General features: G+C 37.2%; 2 protein-coding genes across 5 annotated transcripts in view; one reads left to right on the top strand and one right to left on the bottom strand.

The window, feature by feature from the left end:
• Positions 1 to 813: 813 nt before the first annotated feature.
• On the bottom strand, positions 814 to 25,807 carry LOC128239448 (uncharacterized). Of its 2 annotated transcripts, none has more exons than XM_052956085.1 (7): positions 25,743 to 25,807; positions 23,375 to 23,505; positions 15,470 to 15,663; positions 13,922 to 14,040; positions 8,363 to 8,407; positions 5,972 to 6,082; positions 814 to 5,719 (listed from the first exon to the last, which is right to left on the bottom strand). In XM_052956085.1, exons 2-7 carry the CDS (start codon positions 23,494 to 23,496, stop codon positions 5,621 to 5,623), a joined length of 690 nt encoding a protein of 229 aa, XP_052812045.1. In that variant the 5' UTR covers positions 23,497 to 23,505; positions 25,743 to 25,807; the 3' UTR covers positions 814 to 5,620. The 2 variants fall into 2 exon arrangements, with proteins under 2 accessions (XP_052812045.1, XP_052812044.1); XM_052956084.1 differs by lacking the exon at positions 25,743 to 25,807 and adding an exon at positions 25,468 to 25,609.
• Positions 25,616 to 25,969, top strand: part of LOC128239447 (serine-protein kinase ATM-like) — a 65,039-nt gene continuing 64,685 nt past the window's right edge. For 2 of the 3 annotated variants that reach the window (XM_052956083.1, XM_052956081.1), the window contains exon 1: positions 25,616 to 25,758. The gene's annotated coding sequence lies outside the window, so the exon portion shown is untranslated. Of the gene's footprint in view, positions 25,759 to 25,802; positions 25,924 to 25,969 lie in introns of those variants that run through there. The other variant, XM_052956082.1, reaches the window with a different exon arrangement.

The following is a 25,969-nucleotide window of genomic DNA, read 5'->3' as shown; positions in this document are numbered from 1 at the left end:
TACATTAAGCCTCTCTTGTTCAGTGTCTGTTAGCCTTTTAATCATGCAGGGTATTCTTTAAAACAGTTTGGCTGCAGTGTCCACGTAATATTATCGAGAATTCTACGGGGTTAACCAAGGCCGGGGTTTCAAACAATTCCTCTTCTGACGTAAGCAATATTGGAACTGAACATAGATTTGGTAGCATGACCTTTACCCTTATATCGCTATAAAACCGTAACATGCCTCTTATCATTGGCAACAATTAAGCACCTACCATGTTCCCCTTGTGATTCCTGGCTACATGTATCAATTTGTAGCTCGATCGGGAAACAAAAGGCTATTTTCGTATACCTGAATTAAATTGTCCTGTGAATAAGGATATTTAGCCTACGGACTATCTTAAACTATAGTTGTGTAATAGCAAGACAAATCATAAATCCAACCGTTCAGATTATCATTTTGTTATGTTTTCGCTTAGATAATAACTTTGGTTACTATGGCAACAAAACAATGACAATAGAAAAAAACATTAACGGAATATTGACATTCACTTAATTCTTAAAGTAATGAAGCAAGAATTATGAAACTTTGTATGAGGGTAGAAGGCATTAAGGTGATGATACATTCCATTCGAATGTTTCAAAGAATGTGGTTGTCATGGCAACGTAAATAGTCCGAGTCTTTCTGTCCTCAGAAACTAAATATTTTTTACCATTCCGACGCGTGTTTCTGGAAATTTTCCAAACAGTATGTGTGTGATTTCATTATTTCTGTAATAGCTCTTGTTGATATAGTACAACTTCTTATAACTCCTAGTGATATGCAATAAAGACTATTTCAGATTGTTTATTCAATAAATTTAAACTAAAAATGATTTGTAATGTTTCCGCCATTGCTGAGATAATACTAGAGACATTTTTTTCCCATTTTAATGTCAGTTTTAGCAAATAACATGAATAAATCTTACACAACCTACAGACATAAGGCATTACGTGTCATCTGCTCACAATCAGTCAGCCCAAACAAAATGTTTGTTTCTGATTTCGCTGGTCAAAATAATAGGGAAGGTAGGTCGGGGCTTTTTCCATTTTTTTGTTCGTTTGAGATGTGCCTAAATATCATTGCCACATTTACAAAAGCAAAATTTGATTTGGATTTACAAGAATGCTCTAAAAAACAGCACATTTAGGCATAGTTCTAAGCCAAGTAACAACCAAAAAGTACAAACAAAAACAAGGGTTAGAAACAAATAGGGCCATTTGAAAAAAAAGGGTCTGTCGAGGCACCAAAAACAAACATTTTTTTTGCTACGCCTTACAAGAAAATGACTAGATATATCAATTACTAGTTCACAGTCTGCAATCCAACTAGCAGGAAATTATTAAGAAATGGTTACTACACCCATTAGCCAGCTGTCGAAATTATACACTGGAGCTTCAGCACATTAGTGTATCGTTTCAATCAGGGGGGGTGGTGTCTGTTGCATGTATTTTTTCTACCATATTGTCAAGGACAATGTTCAATAACTAGCATGCGGTATAAATGAAAAGCATTGTAAATTATGTGCACAATAGTTATTGACCAGTTAAGCTCTGCTTTCATGTACCCTATTATACCCTTGTCAAAAACCCACAAGATTCAACACTCTTCCGTGCAAGTGTGAGATTATGATGACAGGCATGGAAGTGGCAGCTTCAGAACACATTCAGTACATCAGTATTTTTACCAGGATTGTTTGGAGGGATGCCAGGGAGGAAGGCAGGTCAGCTAAAGCCATCCTCTACCATTTGTTTCTTATTTTCTTACTTTATTTTTCCAACATTGCAATTCATGTATTCGATGTATGTTTCAGTGCTCCAGGTAAACAGGAGTCTGGTAGTCTTAGACTCATAAAAATGTTTCGGACTTCCTTAGTTTGCTTCTAAGCACCTGACTCCTTGTTAAAAGATCACACTGCACATAAAAAGTGAATACAAAAGCTTTGTCATTTTGCATAGACTGGTATTCTATTCTTATTATATGCTCATAAATTCTACAAAGAAGTCTACCGTAGTTTTACTTAACGCCTCAGCTGGAATGGCAGTTTTTGAAGGGATGTAGGCACAAAATACCCACACGGTCTGGAGGGAAATACTGATTAACAAATATATAACAACTTTAAACTGACTTAAAGTCACAAGAATAGAACTCAGATCCTGATGTCTCAAACAATTTTAAGTTCAAGCTTAACACACTGTTTCGGTAAAAATTATCACTTTAATTGTGTGATGCTCTCCTTCTTCATTTTTGAGATTAAAGATTATCATTATAAAGCTTTTCAACAAAATAGATTGAAATAGTTTAAACCACTTTATCAGGTAAACAAAATAAGATACTTAAATTTTACACTTATTTTTTTTCCGATACATTGGAGACTGAGCATTTCTAAAAAGATCTGTGAAGAGTGATAGGGGTGTAATAACAATGCATATTCTAATGTTAACACATCATATCAAGCCAAGAAAAAATGTGGACTAATCACAACAATACAACATGATGCTTATGATACCACAAAAATCAGCTGCTTCCAAATAATTATCAACAAACATAAACAAAACAGCTAGATTATGCAATATGCACCAGTCAATTGTAACCACGACCTCCTCTACAGGTCCTGGGAATAGCTGGGACTTTGACTTCCGGTCCAGCCAGTCCCAGGTAAAATCCCCGCTCTGGGGGGACAAACTGCTGGTAAAATCCCCACCAAGTTCCCCCACAGTCGTCTTGTAATTTGAAATGGACTTCTTTCACTTGTAATTTGAAATGGACTTCTTTCAAACTTTTTAAAATATCCTACGAGACTTCGTTAAATTCCGGGAAAAGCTTGGCTAAAACGCGGACAAATCCCGTTTAAAGAACGGATATTTTCCAGCACAAAGCAACAGCCGATTCCCCGCTATTTTCGGTGCGAAGACAAAACCACAACATACCTGGAAGGTAAAAAACGGCCCTTTTCTCCCGCTATCCCCGGTATATCCCTGGACCTGTGGGGCTGTCACGGGTTACAATTGACTGGTGCATAACTACCAGTTACCAATTGTATAACACTTTGACACGTTGTTCGGATTGACATACATGATTTACCTAGTTTTTCTAAATGTCAGCAACAACAAGTCAATTTCTTAGAGTTTAAAATGATGTCCTTAAATTAAAGACTAATAGATAATTGATTGTAAGATTGTCCATGCATATTTGCTAAATGTTGTTCATCCAAAGGTCACAGGACGCTTATGAACATGCAAACACATTCTTACTAAATTAATTTGTATCTCTTTTAAAATAGTCTGTTAAAATGTTTGTATAAGTGTTTTGAGAAATAACTTAAATATTTGTACTATCACAAAGACAGAATGAAATATCAAAAATACTTGTGGTGAGAACATGTATAGAGCACAGAAAGAGTTTCCGATTCCAGTAACTGTTTGTAAAAGCACCTCCAAAAAGCATATGACACACTGCATAATCAACATGGAAACAGTGGAATGTTGAAATTACATACACCAATACTTGAAAAATACAAGATTAATAACAAGCAGCTAATAGAATAATTCTGTACACAAGTCAGTCAAAAAAATAACTGCATATTGACAACAGAGTTACGTTATATTTCTCTTCTTATTTACATGTCTTCACCCTAGGGCAATAACTCCATAACTGCATAGAGAAATAGAAGGAGATATTGACTTATTGCATTAAGGTGATGATATGGTATATATCTATGCTCTACTAACATTATGCGTAAAAGTATATACACTGAAACGATAGTCTGTAACCACAAATTTACATGTACATTCAATTAATGTTTTTCATAACAAGAGAATCACTACTTTTAAATAAAATAATTTTATACAAAAATATGTTTTCCTATTTCTTCACACTACTATTGTGTGCCTGTACAACATAACAAGTTTAAAAAACAATCTGCAGTATTCACACAATCATCATGTACAGTGAAAAAAAAGAGAATTCTCTGCCATTTGCCTTTTATATATTTATCAAAAAGAATGCAACATATAAATATATATGAGACTACCATTTTATTGCACAGAAATCACCCAAATACCAGGGGTTCTAACAGCTGATAATTGTCAATCCTGAAAAATTGCCCGGGGTCTGAGCGAGCTCAAAGCAGAGTCAAGGGGCTAAGACACCTTTTAAAAATGTTTCCAAAGTCATAACATTCATTAATGGTATATCCTTTTGTTTTTTATGCAAATGTCTGAGCAAAAAACACCCTTTACCACTGTATAAAAATCTTAAGTTGAAAGCTCTCAGTTCTTATTTCAGGATTAGAACCCCTGTTATAATCACATACTATACTGGCACCTATCATTGTTTTGCCTGACGCGCTTGAGCTACTGGACTATGGGAGACTCAAGACTGGTAATGATTCCCCACAAGCTGGACCAAGGTGATATAACCTTATGGGGATGGACTTGGCCCTTATAACAAACTGAACTATTGATACCTGGAATATCGCCATTCAGACAAATCTCCCTGCCCCAGGTGTGGGTTCGTTTAGAGAGTCAAAGTTTCCCTGCCCCACCTGTGGCAGGGCAAAACATTAATGCATGTTTAAGCACACTACTATCAGTCTTTAATGTACAAATATTGGAGATTTTAACAATGTGTTGTTATACAATCACACATACATCTAGTCTTGGATTATGTGATTGTGGTGTAAAGATATGTCTTTTTAAATATAATCATTAACATTATTTTGTGTACAACACCTAAAAAAGGTTTATTATATATATGTTGCTCAGCTAAATATTTAGATCCATTTAACAATGCTCAAATATAATATGCCAATAAATGATATGGCACTGAATAGAAGCTAAAAATTAAACATACATTCAGACTTGCATTGCCAACTAATATTAAAGATTACCGGGTACCTTATCTCTAACTCCATAAAATACAGAAACGTATATATGGATAAAGGGGTGAACATAACTCTGGATGACGCAGAAAAAGCCCCAGCATATGGACCTCCGAAAATAATATTGTATATATCAACTTAAGCTATGGTGTTACTAAAGTAATCCCCTTATAGCTTCAAACTCTCCTTGTCATTATGAAAAGTGCATGAAAAGTCAACTAAGTAATTAAATATTAAGTTGGACAAATACTTCATGATTAAAAACTCCCATCTGATCATAGAAATAAAATCAAAGAATTCTGTCAGTCTTGTTTTAAAACAAGAGCGCCAACACAGGTCTGTTGCTGTCTTTTTTCAGTAAAATAAGGAGACTAATGTGAGAATGATTATAACTAGAGTTATGGGCCTTGCAATGAATGTGCATACTGTCTATGGCAACATATGTACCAAGTTTTATTTGAATATGTTGAACGGTTTTCGAGTTAAGGACAAAGTTTAGTTTTTGAACATGATGCTGACACCAAACCTATGACATATGCATTGATTTTGTTTAATGAAAAAACAGAAGAGCTAATTGTCCATTTATACAAACTATAGGAAAGAAATATTTCTGTTCAATGGTCATCTTTTATACGTTCCTAAGCTCTAAATGATTGCAGAATCTGGAATTCAGTTGTCATGACAATAGTAGTATCAGTTTCCATAGAATCCCAATGGTCAGTTGTCTTGAGGGTAGACAGCCTTGAGCCAGGGGCGGGGCAAGTATTGAGCACCATCAAACTTCTCGAAGTAATCTTCTATACTTGGGTGTAATATCTGAAAGATCAACAGCACATCTTTTATATTCAAGTGTTACTTATATATTGCAAAAGTATTAATACTTGATACATACCAGTATGTGCACATCAATAACTTCATTTTGAACATAAAATTTTGAAGTTTTTATTTGTAGCAATATTGTTTCTCATCCAACTGGGTTGTATTATACTTACTTAAGAGATTTAACAATCAATTAATTAATTAAGTCACCCACATTGACATACAGGAGCATTAAAAGTTGACACATACTTGCATATTGATAATAATCTCCAAATTTTCCTGTGGGACATAAGTTATCTGAGGAGCGAGCCGATCTCTCGTGTCAACCAGTATTGCATAGTTGGGTTGTGTACGCCATCCCTGAAATGGGGAATTTGAGTCAAGTGATATAAGACTGACAAAAAGACAACATTATGAACAGTACTCACTTTAGGCCAGAACATAATAATAAGGTTTGGATTATAATCCTCAAATTTTAAAAACAAGAGCCCTGTGGAGCAAACGCTTGATGTTATTTATTTCTGTCAAAATGGGCATAACTCAATAATAATGATGAGTTTTGAACCTCACTGTGCTTAAAAATATTGTGTCTTGTGACAGGTGTATTGTTTTGCACTGCTTGTTGCTGCTAATTTCTATCAAATACAAAATGTTATGGGGATATTCAGGGGCACGTGAGGATGAGAATCAGAAAAAAATGTTTAATGGTCTGTATTTTTGAAATGCAACTGCGAGCAACACATATGTTAAAAAAATTTCAAGCTTGTTTCAAACATGTATCAAAAATCTTCAATTAAATCATTAACAAGAGATGTTTGTCAAACATTATGCCCCCCCTGAGCGCCATGTTGTCAGGATTACTAGTATATGGACAATTGAATGAAATATGCATGGACCGAAATGACAGCTGATTTGTTGCTGTTTTAAGATTATGACCATTAAAGTGTGAGGATAAAGTGTGTTATGACCGTCATGACCTTTGACTCTATGAACTCAAAATCCAGAGTCATCAGCTGGTCACCAGAAACCTAAATGTCAAGTTTGAGGGCCATGGGTGCAGGCATTGTCAAGTTATCACAAGACAAGTTTTTTTCGTTCAAGGTCACTGTGACCTTGACCTTTGACCCGATGACCCCTTAAATCATAAGGGGTCATCTACAAGTCAGATGCAACTCCAAGTCAAGTTTGAAGGCCATGGGTTCAGGCATTGTTGAGTTATCACTCAGACAACCTTTTACCATTCAAGATCACTGTGACCTTGACCTTTGGCTCTATGAATCCTAAAATCAATAAGGGTGATCTACTGGTCAGGCTTAACATCAATGTCAAGTTTAATGATCATAGGTTCAGGCATTGTTGAGATATCAGTGGGGGAAGATTTGTTTACTTTTTTGTGTTAAAGGTTACTGTGACATTGACCTTGGCCTGATGACCCCCAAAGTCGATAAGGGTCATCTACTGGGCAGGCCCAACCTTCATGTCAAGTTTGATGACCATAGGTCCAAGAATTGTCGAGTTTGCTTTCAAGGTCACTGTGACCTTGACCTTTGACCCCTAAAATCAATAGGGGTCATCTACTGGTCAGGCCCAACCTCCATGTCAAGTTTGATGACCATAGGTCCAAGAATTGTCGAGTTTGCTTTCAAGGTCACTGTGACCTTGACCTTTGACCCCTAAAATCAATAGGGGTCATCTACTGGTCAGGCCCAACCTCCATGTCAAGTTTGAGGGCCATGGGTGCAGACATTGTTGAGTTATCACTTGGACAACCTTTTATCATTCAAGGTCACTGTGACCTTGACCTTTGGCCCAATGACCCCTAAAATTAATAGGGACCATCTTCTGGCCAGGCCCAACCTCCAAGTCAAGTTTGAGGGCCATGGGTGCAGGCATTGTCAAGTTATCACTCGGACAACCTTTTATCATTCCAGGTCACTGTGACCTTGACCTTTGGCCAGATGACCCCCAAAAACCATAGGGGTCATCTCCTGGTCAGGCCCATTCTCCAAGTCAAGTTTGAGGGCCATGGGTGCAGTTATTTTTGAGTTATCAATCGGACAACCTTTTACCATTCAAGGTCACTGTGATCTTGACCTTTGGCCCAATGACCCCCAAAAACAATAGGGGTCATCTACTGGTCAGGCCCAACCTCCAAGTCAAGTTTGAGGGCCATGGGTGAAGGCATTGTTGAGTTATCACTCGAACAACCTTTTACCATTCAAGGTCACTGTGACCTTTGACCCATTGAGCCCAAAAAACAATAGGAGTCAGCTACTGGTCAGGCCCAACCTCCAAGTCAAGTTTGAGGGCCATGGGTGCAGGCATTTTCACGTTATCACTCAGACAACCTTTTACCATTCAAGGTCACTGTGACCTTGACCTTTGGCCTGATGACCCCCAAAAACAATAGGGGTCATCTACTGGTCAGGCCTAATCTCCATGTCAAGTTTGAGGGCCATGGGTGCAGGCATTGTTGAGTTATCACTCGGACAAGCTGACGGACCGACCGACCGACCGACATACCGACATGCCTGTGCAAAGCAATATACCCCTCTTCTTCGAAGGGGGGCATAAATATTCAACTCAATTTTGTAAGATAAATTTCATCACCTAGATAATTAGGATACCAATAAAACAAACCTCCATGCCCTGAGGGTGGTTCATCTTTATCCAGTTTTCAGGTGCCTGTAGTAATATAAATTGACATATCAGGTATTCAACACATATAAAATGTTTGTTTGCTTAATAATACTTCAACGCTTTTGCCTATTCACACTAAAATGTTTTTTAATTGAAACAAACGATAACAAGACAGTCGATGAGTCCAAAGGACGGCAATATATCTCCTGCCACTGTTTTTAAGAACCTTTTCTTTTTTTCTCTGACATTACTGGTACATTGTATTTGATGAAAATTGTACACTTCCACTGGTCAAAAGAGGGGAAAATGGGAAATACAACTCAGAATGTGTGTAGTGTAGGTAAGACCAAAGTCAAGGTTATTTTGGCTAAAAAATAAGAAGGAAAACAAGTCTTTGTTTTATAACATGGATGAAATGACTATAGCAAGCCTCCAGTATTTTTTTGATAAAGTGATACATATATCATGGTGACCTCATAACATTGTTTTACTGCTCTTGAAGAGAAAACACACTTGTTGCACATAATGATAATGCTTGACAGAGTGCACAATGTATCAATCTGTGCAACTTGTTTAACATTTTCAATTAACAAACACTTTTAATTGTGAACTCAGATCTTGAAATGTCTCATGTTGGCCTTTGAGGTGGACATGGGTAATGGTCACTGCACATTGCATCAACGAGGACAACATTTATACAAAGTATAAGGTAATGCATCAATGCATTAGTAAGTTATAGCCCAGACAAGAGCATGTGTACTCTGACCATTAAATGTCTTGTATGACATTGACCTTTGACCTAGGTCTAGGTCACTGCACATCTTCTCAATGAAGACAACATTTGAACTAACTTATATGGTAATCAATTCATAAGTAAGTTAAAGAGCAGACACGAGAATGTGTTCTCACAACTTTAAATGTCTCCTTTGACATTGACCTTTGAGGTATGAACATCGTCTCAATGAGGACAACATTTGTACCAATTTATATGGTAATCAATCAATGCATAAGTAAGTTATGGCTCAGACACAAGCAAGTGTACTCTGGCCTTTAAATGTCTTGTGTGACCTTGACCTTTGAGGAATGGACCCTCGGCAAGGTCACAGAACATCCTCTCAATGAGAACAACATTTGTACCAAGTTATATGGTAATATATCAATGCATATGCCATCGCCCACACAAGAGCATGTGTACTCTGACCTTTAAATGACTTGTGTGACCTTGACCTTTAAGGTATGGACCCTGGTCAAGGTCACAGAACATCGTCTCAATAAGGACAACATTTGTACCACGTCTCAATGAGAACAACATTTGTACCAAATGATATGGTAATATATCCATGCATAAATAAGCCAAAGTCCGGACAAAAGCACGAGTTCTCTGACCTTTAAATGTCTCATGTGACCTTGACCTTTGAGGTATGGACCTGGGTCAAGATCACTGCATATTGTCTCAATGAGGACAACATTTGTACCAAGCTATATGTTAATCCATCAATGCAAGTAAGTTATAGCCCTGGCACAAGCATGAGTACTCTGACCTTTAAATGTCTCGTGTAACCTTGACCTTTGAGGTATGGACGTGGGTCAAGATCACAGAACATCATCTCAATGAGGTCAACATTTGTACCAAGTTATATGGTAATCTATCACAGACAATTAATTGGCTTGCAAAAGTGCTTATCAACATATTAAGTGCTTATTTTTTAGGCAAATAGGCAAGGAATTTCTGGAATATTTTTTTAGCTGGGAGTCTTTGGACATTTTTTACAATAAATGGGGAGTCTATTGTAATTTTATAGAGTCCCCAAAACAATTTTTATAACCAAACGCTAAATTCTAAACGAAAAAGATTATTTTGCGCGTTTTTGGTGGTCTAAAGGATGCACAGAAATTTTAAAATGAAGGCCCAGGGACTCATGTGCGCCAGGAAAAAACATCCCTAATACATGTAGGTCCTACTGGAAATTTGGCAATTAATATATGAAACTTTCAACTACATAATCATTACAGATAACACTCAGACATAACCATAACACAAAAGTCAACAATCCCTTCTTGTATATAAAATCAAGAACTTCAGCAAGCCCAGAGCATTTTAACCACTACTATATTATTATAAATATAATGTTTGAACTTAAATTTGAACTGATGGCTCAGTCATTTTCCAAAAATAATTGTTTCATCCAGGATTGACATTTGTCAAAGGGCATGGTGATTTTGTTTCTGAAAAGGATTTATCTGAACAGCAACACTTTCCAGAAAAGACATCCAGGCATTGTTTTTCACAAAATTGTGATTCCTTTTTATATAATTAATATTATTATTTGGATATAAAATCTCTTTATAACCAATTATAAGTGCATTCTTATACCTGCAATAAATATAAACTACTAATTTTCAAACAAAACTTCTTTAATTGAATTTAAGAAATTTCTGATGGTCTAAAGGGCAGCAGGGAGTGACACCCTGGTCAAAATGACAGCAGGGAGTGATGCCCTAGACAAAAGGGAAGCAGAGAGCGACGCCCTGGTCAAAATGGCAGCAGGGAGTGATGCCCTAGACAAAAGGGAAGCAGAGAGCGACACCCTGGTCAAAATGCAGCACAGCCAGGCTCTGTCATCAAAATGGCAGCAGGGAAAGATGCCCTGGTCAAAATGGCAGCACAGCCAGACTCTGTCATCAAAATGGCAGCAGGGAAAGATGCCCTGGTCATAATGGCAGCAGAGCGAGGCTCTGTCATCAAAAGGGCTGCAGGGAGCAATGCCCAGGTCTAAAGGGCAGAGGGAGCGACACCCAGGTCAACAGGGCAGCAGGGAGTGACGCCCTAGTCAAAAGGGCAGCAGGGAGCGACGCCCTAGTCAAAAGAGGAGCAGGGAGCTACCCCCTGGTCTAAAGGCCAGCAAGGAGTGATGCCCTAGTCAAAAGGAGCAGGGAGCGACGCCCTGGTCAAAATGCAGCACAGCCAGGCTCTGTCATTAAAATGGCAGCAGGGAAAGACGCCCTGGTCAAAATGGCAGCACAGCCAGACTCTGTCATCAAAATGGCAGCAGGGAAAGACACCCTGGTCAAAATGGCAGCTGAGCGAGGCTCTGTCATCAAAAGGGCTGCAGGGAGCAACGCCCAGGTCAAAAGGGCAGCAGGGAGCGACACCCAGGTCAACAGGGTAGCAGGGAGCGAGGCCCAGGTCAAAAGGGCAGCAAGGAGAGACGCCCAGGTCAAAAGGGCAGCAGGGAGCGACGCCCTGGTCAAAAGAGCAGCAGGGAGCGACGCCCTAGTCAAAAGAGGAGCGACGCCCTAGTCAAAAGAGGAGCAGGGAGTGACACCCGGGTCAAAAGAGGAGCAGGGAGCTACCCCCTGGTCTAAAGGCCAGCAAGGAGTGATGCCCTAGTCAAAAGGAGCAGGGAGCGACGCCCTGGTCAAAAGAGGAGCAGGGAGCAACGCCCTGGTCAAAAAGGCAGCAGGGAGTGATGCTCTGGTCAAAAGGGCAGCAGGGAGTGATGCTCTGGTCAAAAGGGCAGCAGGGAGTGATGCTCTGGTCAAAAGGGCAGCAGGGAGTGATGCTCTGGTCAAAAGGGCAGCAGGCAGCAATGCCCTGGTCAAAAGGGCAGCAGGGAGCAACGCCTTGGTCAAAAGGGCAGGAGGAAGCGACACCCTGGTCAAACAACAGCAGCAGAAGGGCAGCAGAGAGTAATGCCCTAGTCAAAAGGGCAGCAGGGAGAGATACCCTAATCAAAAGAGGAGCAGGGAGCAACGTCCTGGTCAAAAGGGCAGCAGGGAGCACTGCTCTGGTCAAAAGGGCAGCAGGGAGCAGCGCCTTGATCAAAAAGGCAGGGAGCAACACTGTGTACAAAATGGCAGCAAAAGCGACACCTTGGTTAAAAGGGCAGCAGGAAAAGATGCCCTAGTCAAAATGGCAGCAAAGCAAGGCTCTGTCATCAAAGGGCAGGAGGGAGCGACACCTTGGTTAAAAGGGCGGCAGGAAGCAACGCTGTGGTCAAAAGGCCAACAGGAGGACACTCTGCTGTCAAAAAAAAGCATATTTCAATGCTTTGATCAAAAGGGAAGTAATGATCAATGCAGTGGTCAAATAGGCAGAGGGCATGACCATACAGTCAAAATGGCAGCATGGAACAACTGGGTCAAAAGGACAGCATGCTGGGATGTTATGGTCAAAAGGGCAGCATGCTGGGATGTCATGGTCATAAGGGCAGCATGCTGGAATGTCATGGTCATAAGGGCAGCATGCTGGGATGTCATGGTCAAAATGGCAGCATGCTGGGATGTCATGGTCAAAATGACAGCATGCTGTGATGTCATGGTCAAAACGGCAGCATGCTTGGATGTCATTGTCATAAGGGCAGCATGCTGGGATGTCATGGTCAAAAGGGCAGCATGCTGGGATGTCATGGTCAAAAGGGCAGCATGCTGGGATGTCATGGTCAAAAGGGCAGCATGCTGGGATGTCATGGTCATAAGGGCAGCATGCTGTGATGTCATGGTCATAAAGGCAGCATGCTGGGATGTCATGGTCATAAGGGCAGCATGCTGGGATGTCATGGTTAAAATGGCAGCATGCTGGGATGTCATTGTCATAAGGGCAGCATGCTTGGATGTCATGGTCAAAAGCTCAGCATGCTGGGATGTCATGGTTATAAGGGCAGCATGCTGGGATGTCATTGTCATAAGGGCAGCATGCTGGGATGTCATGGTTATAAGGGCAGCATGCTGGGATGTCATGGTTGAAAGGGCAGAGGGTGTGCACTGTCATGTGATCAAAAGGCCTTGTTGACACACTAGAGATGTTGAAATATAAGTACTATGCATTTTAATCATCCCAGGTAAAGGAAACATTTGATTGTATATATTAAATATTCAAACACATTATACTTGGAAATGTCAAACCATATTGCATTAAAACACACACTTGACATACAAGGGTATTTCCAATGAAATCAACACAATAATTTAACACCAGCTGTATATAGAAATGATTTGAAATAATAAAAATGCAATCAATAAAATAAATGTACTGAACGAATGGCTGATATAATCTGATACCAAGTCTACTTTGTTAGAAATTGATATTTGAATTTCAACTTCACAAAGCCAACTTCCTTTTATCCAGTTTGTCTTTCATCATTGTTGGTGGTCAGATCTAGTAAGCTTGTATGAATACAGCAGAAATGATTTATTCTGATGTAACAGAATCAATGCTATACACAATGTTGCCTTTGATATTTGCATAATAGCTGTCTTACTTAATTAATGTCAGAAAACAGATTGCATTATTGAACATATAAAATTGTATCTAATTCACACACAATTTTCTGTCAATTATGCATGAACTGTTTGTCCAAACACTTAATGGCAAAACTTGTTCCCAATGAAAACTTTGTCATGTTCGCTGAATATCAATGCCTAAATATTTTAATGTTATGTTCACTGAATATTAATGTCTAAATAATTAAACTACATCATAGGAAAATGTGGAAAAAATCTTTCCACTAAAATTTCTGCTTAAAATTTTTGGCAAAAAAATAAAATGTTCCACTTTACCTTGGCATATTCATCCCAGCCTATAATAACACCTCTGTATCCCCAGCGCTTGTGTTTGACCACCTGACCAATGCGGTATTTCACCGCCGGAGGTCGAAGAGTTCGTGGTTCTGCTGAGGCTTAAGATACAATAAACATTTCATGTATTAGATTTGAAAATGTGTAAGACCTTGATATATATTCAAATATTCAAAAATATTTCTTTATAGAAAAAAACATTTTGACATTGCAGATGGTCAATTTATATAAAAATCAAGCAAAGATACAACCATTAAAAAGTAAACAATTGTCGAACAGCTAGTATACAGAGCAACAAGATGTTTGTCAGTAAAACCCCAACAATGTTGAACCTGCCAATGTCAAAATCATTGAACAGTTCTGAGAAAGATTCTCTTTAATCATTAATGTGATGGTTGAAAGGTTGTTACCTATGTATGAGAGTGATGTCAAAAAAGGCCAAAATATACAAATACATAAAACTGACCAATGCACCCAACACAGTTGTCTTCTCTCCATTAACATTTGTGCCAAATAATTAGAAAATCACCAATTCATGGCAAAGTTATATATACAGCCCAGACAAGCCAAATCAAAATGACAGGCAATCTAATGCATCAACATTAGAGCTGCAATGATTCACTTAAAGCTCGATTTTATTCGATTCGATCGAGATATTAAACATGTCAATTCGATTCATGTTTTACTTATTGCTGAATTTAATATTAAGTTGTATATTTAAAGCATATTTTATTATTGCAATTATGAAAAACTAGCCTCAGGACAGTGTTTCATCAAGAGTAGATTTATTAACAAAACTATCTGTTTACAAAATTAAATAACAAAAAAAAAAAGCACACACTTATAACAGAAACAATCTGTTGATACATTTTTAATGAAAAACAAAAAATGACAATGATTTGTTATTCATTTAAATTTAACTAACAGATAGTTTCTGTAATAAATGTGTGGTGTTTTTTTTCGAATTTGACGATTTGATAGACTTTCTTTAAATTTAAACACATCCATGGAGTGATTCCTTTTCAAATGCTGCATGAGCTTAGTCCAACTGCTGGACTTTGGATAACTAACGTCATCGAAATAAATTTTACATGTTGCCTTTATATAATACCCTCGCAGAGCCCGAAATGTGCCCACTCTCTTCTTGGTTTAAGTATTTTCGGGGCATCTTTCAATGTGGGAGAAGCCAAGTGACTAGGCTAGTAAGAATGAAACTCTATTATTCATTGGATGCCAGATTGACTATAAACCAATTGCAATAGCACGCCGCGTAACAAGAGTTATGTTTTGAATGCGGATACAACAGGTCATTTGGTACATGCATGTTTAATATGGGGATCTAATCGAGTTTAAAACCGGTTTTTCGATGCATCAGAGTCAATCATTGCACCTTTAATCAACATATCAACAATATGACAACTATGTCAAACTCACTGCAAACATCAATAAAATGACTATGTTAATGTTCAATCAACAATCGCACACATGATTGCATTATCAAACACTTTGTTTAAACATTTGGTAAATTACCTGCAAAGTACCCCTCGGGTTCCATGTGGTTAAGCACCTCATAGGCTGGGGATTCGCCATTGGGGTCTTCCTGGCCCTCAAAGAAGGGCGTGTCACTATATGGGGACATGTTGTGGATGAAGCGTGAGCACCAAGTCTTCCATGATTTCCATGAGAGATAGTCCTCTTTAAAGTCGCTTGCCTCATCAATCAAGCTGGGGAAGAGTAACAAAAGTATATTAATTATGGAAAGTAATATTTCATTAAAACATTTAATATAAAATTTTAATTTATTTAGTTAAGTTTAAGTGTTTACGCCACCGGGGCCGGGTCCGTTGTTATGACACAACCCTTTGACCACCCCTCCCCCCCCTCCATTTTATTTTGTAAGGTTTCAAAAGTAACAGTTCCCCAATCATTATTTTTAAGCCTGGGATTTTTTTTTTAAATCAGGGGGGGGGGGTGGGGCGGGGGAGGAGGGGGATGGTCAAAGGGTTGTGTAAAAACAACACACCCCGCCCCTGTGGTTTACGCTTTACGACACAAAGTATACCTTAATAAAAGAAAAGAAGTTAAATTAAATACTGAAAAAGCAAATGACAACTTTTATTACAGGCCAAATGCAACCGCAACACGAGCTGTCACATGAAATTGACAAATGCCCCCAATTTGGCCATGTCAGAGTCATAGCCAATTTATCTTTAACAACAATATCTGCTGCATGTATATTGAAAAGTAGCAAAAATAAGAGAACACTGCCAAAATATCTCATAGTACAACATAATGGCACTTAATTATTAATATGCACAAATGAGTTCCAGGTCAAAACCCAATGTATAATGTTGCAAATTAAGAAAGATGTAGTTAAAAACTGTCTGGCATTCCAACTTCTCCTTCATTTATAATCTGCAGATGAAATTATTATTATCACAAATAATACAATTAAAAAAAATCTTATCTATATTATTCATCCAGTCTATACTCAACTTTTTAAAAGAATTCCATATTGTGCAACATTGACCTCCAAATATGTGCTTAAACTTTGAAATGTGAACATACATGTAAAAGTCATGATTAACACCTTCAAATGGAACTTAACAGTTATGTGCTGCTTGATTGAATTCCCTTTAATCATAACAAGAGGGCCATGATGGCCCTAAATCGCTCACCCGAGTAAAAGAGTTTAACCTTTGTAATCAATATAGCTTGATATTTGTTCTCAAAGAATATTGAAAAACATACTGGTCAAACATGTTGCCTGGAAAATCACTGATTGGACTTGTCACAGTTGCCTGCACACTGACAGGACTTGTCACAGTTTCTTGATGATTGACTGCACACTGACAGAATTTGATTCTCATACCTGCACACTGACAGGACTTTGCTCAGTTGCCTGCACACTGACAGGACTTGATAATTGACTGCACACTGACAGCACTTGGTACAGATACCTGCACACTGACAGGACTTTTTTTAGTTGCCTACACACTGAAAGGACTTTGTTCAATTGCCTGCACACTGACAAAACTATGTTAAATTGCTTGCACACTGAAATAACTTTTAGTATAGATACACAAACAACAAACAGTGCACGTATAGATACACAAACAACAAACAGTGCACCATCCAATAAAATCAATAAACTGCCTTAAGCTCTAAAAATCAAAGATCAGAACACATTCAGCACCTACCACTACACGAGTGCGAAACAGTGGCACCAGCTCTTTTAGGAGCTGTGTATAAAAAAGAGCCAATGACACTTCCGAGCTAGAGCAAAAGAACGGATATCATCATAAAACATAAGTATGACTCATTATTTTATCTTATATCACAATTATGAGGGCTTTTTTGAGAAATGGGGGAATGCAGTGCCATATAAATATGTTTAATCTTTATACGTATTTTGGTTATTTTGTAAACATATTGTATATGGAGTTATTAGACCGATTCTCCCATCACACACATGCATGTTTACAAACGAAGGTAGACATTTTCACCAATTTTCAGCTGAATTTCACTCGAGAAGCTTACATTTAAGATAAAACCAGTATTATCGAGGGCTTTTATTTTGTCGGGAATAAAAATGACCGCCTGTTTACCGGAATTAGCATGTTTATAATCTTTTTCTGGGTTGAGCTGGAGCCATAAACCAGGGAGCTGGAGCCAAAGCGTGGAGGCTGAGCCAATACGCTGTATAATAAGCACTCAACTCAGCATATTTGGAAGAGAAAGTTCTGTATTTATAACTAGTATTAAGATATTGTTGTATTTTATAAAATATATAATTATTGATGAATATTTAATGCAATTCATCTGATAATGGGCGTTGCAATCTCAGAAATGTCGGTGGAGCAAAACAATCCTTTCACATCATCTATATAATTATATGGTTACTGTTTCTTGACCAGTTTTTCACTCCAATCAGATTCCAAAATAAATTAATTGTAGTGGATCAAAGAAAAAGTGTCATTTAACAAAAAGTGTCATTTAACAAAGATTAGATAGACGAAAAACTGGTAAACTATGTGGTAAATTACATCAACTTAGAAATTAAATGACTGCTAGTACATCAATCCGATTGAATACGTGTTAGTGTTATTTTTCTTATGTTTCTGTACATTTGATTATTATTTGCTACATAGGGGATATTATGATTGGACGCTTTTCTGGTGACCTGTATCACGTCGAGTTCCGTGTGTAAACATTTATCCTTCCAGACCGCAGGTCGAGACGGATACATGTTTACTCACCGAACAAGGCGTGATGCAGGTCACCAGAAAAGTATTTTATCGTAATATTCCATTTATTATATACCTGCCTACTGTGAAATCATTAATGTTCTTGGGGTATTAATGTTCGTGGTTTTCGTGGGTTGGGTGATCCACGAATTGAAGATCCCACGAAATATTGACCCTTTATTCCCTTTTTCAATTGCCAAGTTATGTACATACTCTAGTTTATTCGTTACAGAGGCCGCAGTATACAACGTAAATATCCGTCAGTATATCTTACTATCATTGTTTTGTTAATATATTATATCCGCCTTTAACAAATAATAAACCAAATCTTTTTAATTTGTTTAATAATTTTAATGTGTTTTTATGAACCAAATGACAGAAGCATGTGCTTTAACATGTGCTGTTCATGAAAATCTCAAGGTTTACAAGATGTGAGTGATGAGTGTCGGTTCTCGATTTTATTTCTTTAATGAACTAATTCATCGATTACATTAGAGATTACTGAGCACCCAATGTGACAATGTACAAAACAAAGCGTTCAATATACTTATTAAACAAAAACGTGTGAATGAATATTGAAATGAGATGATATTCAAAAGTAATTGAATTTGTAAACATCAGCTATCTTTAGGGATTGTTTACTTAAATGTACGGACCTTCTCGGTGTTTTCACAGTTTGCAAAATTCTTAATTGGCATTCAATGGCTTCATCTATCTGTATTAAGGATCAGGGTGTATCTTCTTCAGAGAGTATGACCTAAATTTCCAATTAAATCTATAATTGACATGGATATATGCACTAATTGGCATGTCGTACCACTTTAGCGGGTGTCATAAATCGAGTGACGTAGACAACGGAAATTACGGGCCAGCGCGTGGAATGCAGTCGATCTAGGACAATCGCAATTTCGATTATTATTTTTTTTTCAAAAATGAAAAACCACGAATTCAAGTACCCACGAAATTGTAATTTTTCGGCAAACCACGAAATTTCATGCCAACAAATATAAATGATTTCGCAGTATATTATTATTTATTTTTATTTTTCGGTTTCAATTTGATTTAAATTACCGCCATCTGTCAAATGCCCGTATGAATTTGAATGTGTTACGTAGTTTTGTGTAATGAAGTCAAGGGAGGCTACTACAGCGAAACGAAGTCTGAAGTTACATAATTCACTCTATTGAGCAAAATATGAACACAATATTTTATGTTTTAGCAAAATTAACAAATTGCTTCTACGAAAACAAGTATTCAATGTCACAGCACAAAAGTCAATAACAACTTAAAACGGCACTTATTTTACGAGTATTCACTAATCGTCATTTCCTGTAGACGTAACGCGGCCATTTTTAACAAAGTAAATATTCGTGGGATTTTTTGACGATCATAATATGCAGAATAGAGGGAAGTTCGTGAGTCAATAGTTTTATCTTTCGCCGGATGACGCAAATTCACCTTCGTCTTTGTATTGGGGAGCTGCTGATATTCATGATAAGAAACATGGATAATGCAACAATTTATTTACTTCGAAATCGCAAACAACTAGTTCACTGAAGAAAATGTGTAGCTGTCTAGATAGATTGAAAGTGTTCTCAGCTTCGTGCCTAGCGTCATGGTTCTTTGAAGAACATTAGAACCATGTTCCTGAATATTGACATGCTTCTGGAGCGTGAGTAAGGCTAGATTATGTTATGTATTTAAAAGTTTTTAACAGGTTTTACCAGTTTTTTGGACACGCTATTTTTAGCAACGCGAAAGTAGTTCCGAGATTACACACAGTACTCACATAATACGGAATCAGAAAATGACAGTATGGTGATACGGATTTTTAAATATGGCGTGCTGTATTTTCACTGTTGGATATGGAAAATGAATTTGATAAGCATATAATAAATATATATATATATATTGGAACATATCGGGGAGTAATACATACATTATCAATAAAGAATTTAGCGTTCGGAATTTGCAGATATTTCTCATCAAAACGTGCATTATTATACAGCGTATTGGCTCAGCCTCCACGCTTTGGCTCCAGCTCCCTGGTTTATGGCTCCAGCTCAACCCAGAAAAAGATTATAAACATGCTAATTCCGGTATAAACAGGCGGTCATTTTTATTCCCGACAAAATAAAAGCCCTCGATAAAACTGGTTTTATCTTAAATGTAAGCTTCTCGAGTGAAATTCAGCTGAAAATTGGTGAAAATGTCTACTTTCGTTTGTAAACATGCATGTGTGTGATGGGAGAATCGGTTATATAACTCCATATACAATATGTTTACAAAATAACCAAAATATGTATAAAGATTAAACATATTTATATGGCACTGCATTCCCCCATTTCTCAAAAAAGCCCTCATAATTGTGATATAAGATAAAATAACGAGTCATACTTATGTTTTATGATGATATCTGTTCTTTTGCTCTAGCTCGGAAGTGTCATTGGCTCTTTTTTATACACAGCTCCTAAAAGAGCTGGAGCCACTGTTTCGCACTCGTGCACTAATATCATTGCTTCTTCTATCTAGATCAACATCACCTTCCTTCACATGTTGAAAATATTTTTTTCTATAAATACATTAAGGCTTATTCACTATCCACACAGAAGATAAGATTGTAGCTTAGAATAATCTACATGAAGTTTACAATAATCTCCATGAAGTTCAATGAAAAAGTCTGATTATTAAATTTATAGTAAAAATGAAATTCTTTCTAAAGAATAAAGTGTATATTAATTATTTGAATATATGAACCTAAAAAAACACAATAATTACCTTAGAAGTGACTATGTTGAAGACTTGAAATTTAAAATCTATTCACTTGTTACTAAAAATAGAAAGTAGTGAAATCGCCAACAAAAAGGGAGACCATATAGCAAGACTTGCTGCCCTTGCTTCAAGAGTAAACTTATACATAACTATCAGATTTTAACATTTTGGCCATTTTGTTGTTGTTGTTGTTGTTGATCAATCATGACCCCTTGTTGTATTTTTGTAGAGGGCCACTCAAGGAAGCTTCCTGTAAAGTTTCATTGAATTTGGAGCGGTAGTTTCAGAGGAGATGTTTTTTAAAGCAAAACAGGAAGTCAGCCATTTTGTTGTTGTTGTTGTTGTTATTGATGATCAATCGTGACCCCTTGTTGTATTTTTATGGATGGTCACCCAAGGAAGCTTCCTGTAAAGTTTCATTGAATTTGGACTAGTAGTTTCAGAGGAGATGTTTTTAAAGAAAAACAGGAAATTGGCCATTTAGTTGTTGTTGTTGATCAATTGTGACCCCTTGTTTTATTTTGTAGATGGTCACCCAAGGAAGTTTCTTGTGAAGTTTCATTGAATTTGGCCTTGTAGTTTCAGAGTAGAAGTTTTTTGAAGTTATTACTGAGACAATGACTTAACAAATAGTCACATGCACTGACAGACAGATAGGTAGGGTGGCTACTATGTTACACTCTGGGAGCATAAAAAGGAAAGAAAACTAGAGCTGTCACAGGAGTGACGAATACCCCCAAATGCCGCCTGGACACAGGAATGGCAAACCATTCCTTTGAAAAGAGGCCATTACTCCAAGGTTACTGCACACTGCATCTTCTTTTATCATGCATGTATTGTTTTATTTAAATATGTTGAGTAATTTAGAAGTTACACTGCTGACAAGAAAAACTAGACTTTCATGAGTTATCGTTCGGACACCGTTTTTCTATTTTTAGTAACAGTGACATTGACCTTGGCCCCACCAGCCCCAATATCGAACTTGACCTGTATCTTCTGATGTTACACCTGTGTACCAAAAATTGTTCAAATCTGTCTAGCCTTTCATGAGTTATCGTCCGGAAACCGTTTTTCTATTTTTAGTAACAGTGACCTTGACCTTGGCCCCACCAGCCCCAATATCAAACTTGACCTGTATCTTCTGATGTTACACCTGTGTACCAAAAATTGTTCAAATCTGTCTAGCCTTTCATGAGTTATCGTCCGGAAACCGTTTTTCTATTTTAAGTAACAGTGACCTTGACCTTGGCCCCACCAGCCCCAATATCAAACTTGACCTGTATCTTCTGATGTTACACCAGTCCTGTGTACCAAAAATTGTTCAAATCTGTCAAGCCTTTCATGAGTTATCGTCCGGAAACCGTTTTTCTATTTTTAGTAACAGTGACCTTGACCTTGGCCCCACCAGCCCCAATATCGAACTTGACCTGTATCTTCTGATGTTACACCTGTGTACCAAAAATTGTTCAAATCTGTCTAGCCTTTCATGAGTTATCGTCCGGAAACGGTTTTTCTATTTTTAGTAACAGTGACCTTGACCTTCGCCCCACCAGCCCCAATATCGAACTTGACCTGTATCTTCTGATGTTACACCTGTGTACCAAAAATTGTTCAAATCTGTCAAGCCTTTCATGAGTTATCGTCCGGAAACCGTTTTTCCATTTTTAGTAACAGTGACCTTGATCTTGGCCCCACCAGCCCCAATATCGAACTTGACCTGTATCTTCTGATGTTACAACTGTGTACCAAATTTTTTTCAAATCTGTCTAGCCTTTCATGAGTTATCGTCCGGAAACCATGAAAACCGACAGACCGACCGACCAACAGACCGACCGATTGATAAGCTCACTCCTATATACCCCCTCAAACTTTGTTTGTGGGGGGTATAATAAGTTAACAAGAGAAAGAATCAAATTCATACACTTAACTAAATTGTCTTCAGAAATGGTACAAATTATACAAGGGAAACTAGAGCTGTTACAGGAGTAACAAATACCACGGAATGCCGCCTGACACAGGAACGGCAAACAATATCTTTAAAAAGAGGCCTTTACTTCGAGGTTATTGTACACCGCATTTACGCTCATCATACTTGACCAAATTATGTGGTATAAATAAAAACCATTGAGTAGTTATGCTGCTGACAAGAAAAAGAAACAAAAGGCATTAACTCTGTAGTTAGCTGAAATAGAGTTTTAGTTCTTGTACACTGCAGCACTTCCACTCGTTGTGCTTTACCATTGTATGATGTTATATTAAATTTTATCTTATGGTTTTCAAGTTATCCTCCAGACAATAAAAATTGCAACAGACCGACCGACTGAACAACGGACCAACCACAGGGTAACTCCAATAATAACTTTGTTTGTACTAAGGCTCGCAGTCTTGTGCTAATTTTGATCACTGGATTTATTACCTTTTTATGGCATAGCTTCTCTGAGATTCTGTGGACAGCATCCACTGAGAAATGATAAACTGTACAGGGACAGCTAGCAAGAGAACGCCAAGCTGTATACCGCCTCTCCTGTCTATTGGCATTGCATACGGCTGGAAATTAAAATATTATACAATAACATCATCATGTTTAGTGAAAGGAAACTAAAATAAATCATTATGAGCCTAGTGATAGTCATAATTGACATCCGACTAACAGTTAATTTGAAAACCATAAGTTATATTCTCTCTTGTGATTCATCTTCCCTCTTGTGAAACGTGGACAGGGCTTTTTCTGCCTATTCTTGGAAAAAGACCCTAGACATTTTGGGAAAATTTGCGTCGTGAAAAGTTTAAAATTTGGAAATTTTACAATTAAAAAGAACAAGCTTTTCAATCTCCTGCGAATCAGGAAATTACCAAATATAAGGTTCTTTTTCCATTCAAAAGACATATAACGGCTGAAATATCAATCCTTTGGGTGTAAATATCTATTGCAATAAATCATGACAGACAATGTTTCATATTGATCTCTGAATGTGATGAAAATCAATGATTTTTGAATTCAATTATCCCTAAAACTTTACATCACATAATTTATTAGGATATTGAATGAACCAGTACAGGTAAAGACTTTCATAAAATAAATAAATATATATTTTGCTTTGGGAATGGCGCTGACCCGTGGATATAATTATAGAAAAAGCCCTGAAGGAAGCGAAGGTAAATGCTTGCCTTAACATTTCAATTCAACAATTCATCAACTGTAATTGGCCTGAATATGTCTGCTGAAAATATCATGAACCCAGCCAAATTATACAGTTTGTTATTATACTAAAATAAAATATTTCCTCATTGTTTACACCAAGATCGTAATTACCTCATAACAGAAAACCATTAGTGTCTAATTTTTCAATAATTTTGCCTAATATTAGAGTTTTGTTTAATTCAACAGTTTTCTCCTTATTATATATTTACTTGAGCATGTGGCATGGGTGCCAAGAGTCTGCCAATATATATCAGAAATCGTAGACTGACCTGAGCTAGTATTCATAAAGGAACTAAAGTCAGTTGTTAACTTACATGTAGTTCATTATCGTAGACTCCTGAGCTAATATTCATAAAGGACCTACGGTCATTTGTTAACATGCATGTAGGTCATTTTCCAAATTTAAGTATCACATTGGTCATATTGATATATAAGAATTAATAATTTCTGAAATACATTTTTTTCAATGACCTTCAAATTGAAAAAACACAACATAATTGAATGAAATAAAAACACTTACACATTTCTTTTAATTTGCAATTAAATGAACATTTTATGACATTGACTAGTTAACACATGGTCGTGAAGTCATGTTTGTGCAATTTTCTGTACAATGTGGCAATATTGCTGAGATTATATTATCACTAAGTTTTATATGCAATGTAAAAGATTTTATCTGAAGACAATTAAAATCTTAAATGGGTGAAGGCAGCATTGATGACCAGAGTCGATGGGGCCGGTGTTCTTTACGACTGCAACTAAGACTCATAAAGGACTATGACAATGAGTGTGCAAAGTCACAACAAGGTTTCATTTTTGGACACCAAAACAACACCAAAACATTGATACTCCTGTGTTATGCCAAATCTGCTTTAGACGTGAACAATATCGCTGGACACTGAACAACATTGCTGGACACTGCTATCTTAATCATGTTAATGGGTGAAACCATCAAGGCAGTCTCCAAACATTGGTGTTCCTAAAAGGAGCTGGTTGTTGTCAACATTCTGCACTGGTGATTCTTATCGGGAAGACAAAGTATTTAATTTACTTATAGTAATACTGAATTTGAATCTACATTGAAGCTGTTATAATACGAAGATATATATATATCTGCAGTTAATACTTGCCCTATGGGCTTGCCCGAATGTGAGTCTACATAAACTTTGCCCCCCAAAAAATCGTAAAAAAACGTACAATTATTTCGACTAAGTAAGTTATGTCCTGAACACTTCTAAGATATATTTGACCGGTTTACACACACACACAATATATGAGATATGAATTATGGCTGTAAGCAAGTTTACCTCATCAATGCTAAATGAAAACTGCAGAAGCTGACTCTAAACTTGTCACCTGACTCTACACTTGTTCGACAAATCCGAAAACAGTTTTGACAGTTCTCTGATTTTTAGGCCACGAATGTTTACGACGGTTTACGGCAGGGGCAATAATTTTTACGACAATCATTTCAGAAAATAAAGTTGAAAACTTGGAACAGTTTTATCAATATCAGATGCATTGTGTTAACTTAATGAGTTTGTGTGTGTATCAGTAAAACAAGTCACAGAAAGTTACTTACGCTTGACAACTAGTTGGTAATGCATTAATTTCTTTTGTTCAATAGGGTTGTGGTTTCGTCTGGCGCTCAAACCGAAAGTACCATTTCATAGTGTGTTTGGAAAAACTTGTTGTTTTTACAAAAAAAGAAATGCAGTTTCAAAGAAAAATGGCTTCAATATGAAGCGATTTTAATACATTTGGTAAATTCAATTTTATTATGACTGTCATCAAAGCTTCTTTGTTTGG

This window comes from Mya arenaria, chromosome 6 (genome assembly GCF_026914265.1).
Source record: "Mya arenaria isolate MELC-2E11 chromosome 6, ASM2691426v1".
Lineage (NCBI taxonomy): Eukaryota > Metazoa > Mollusca > Bivalvia > Myida > Myidae > Mya > Mya arenaria.
Note: the sequence above shows the minus strand (reverse complement) of the source record. Positions and strands in the feature narration are given on the sequence as shown.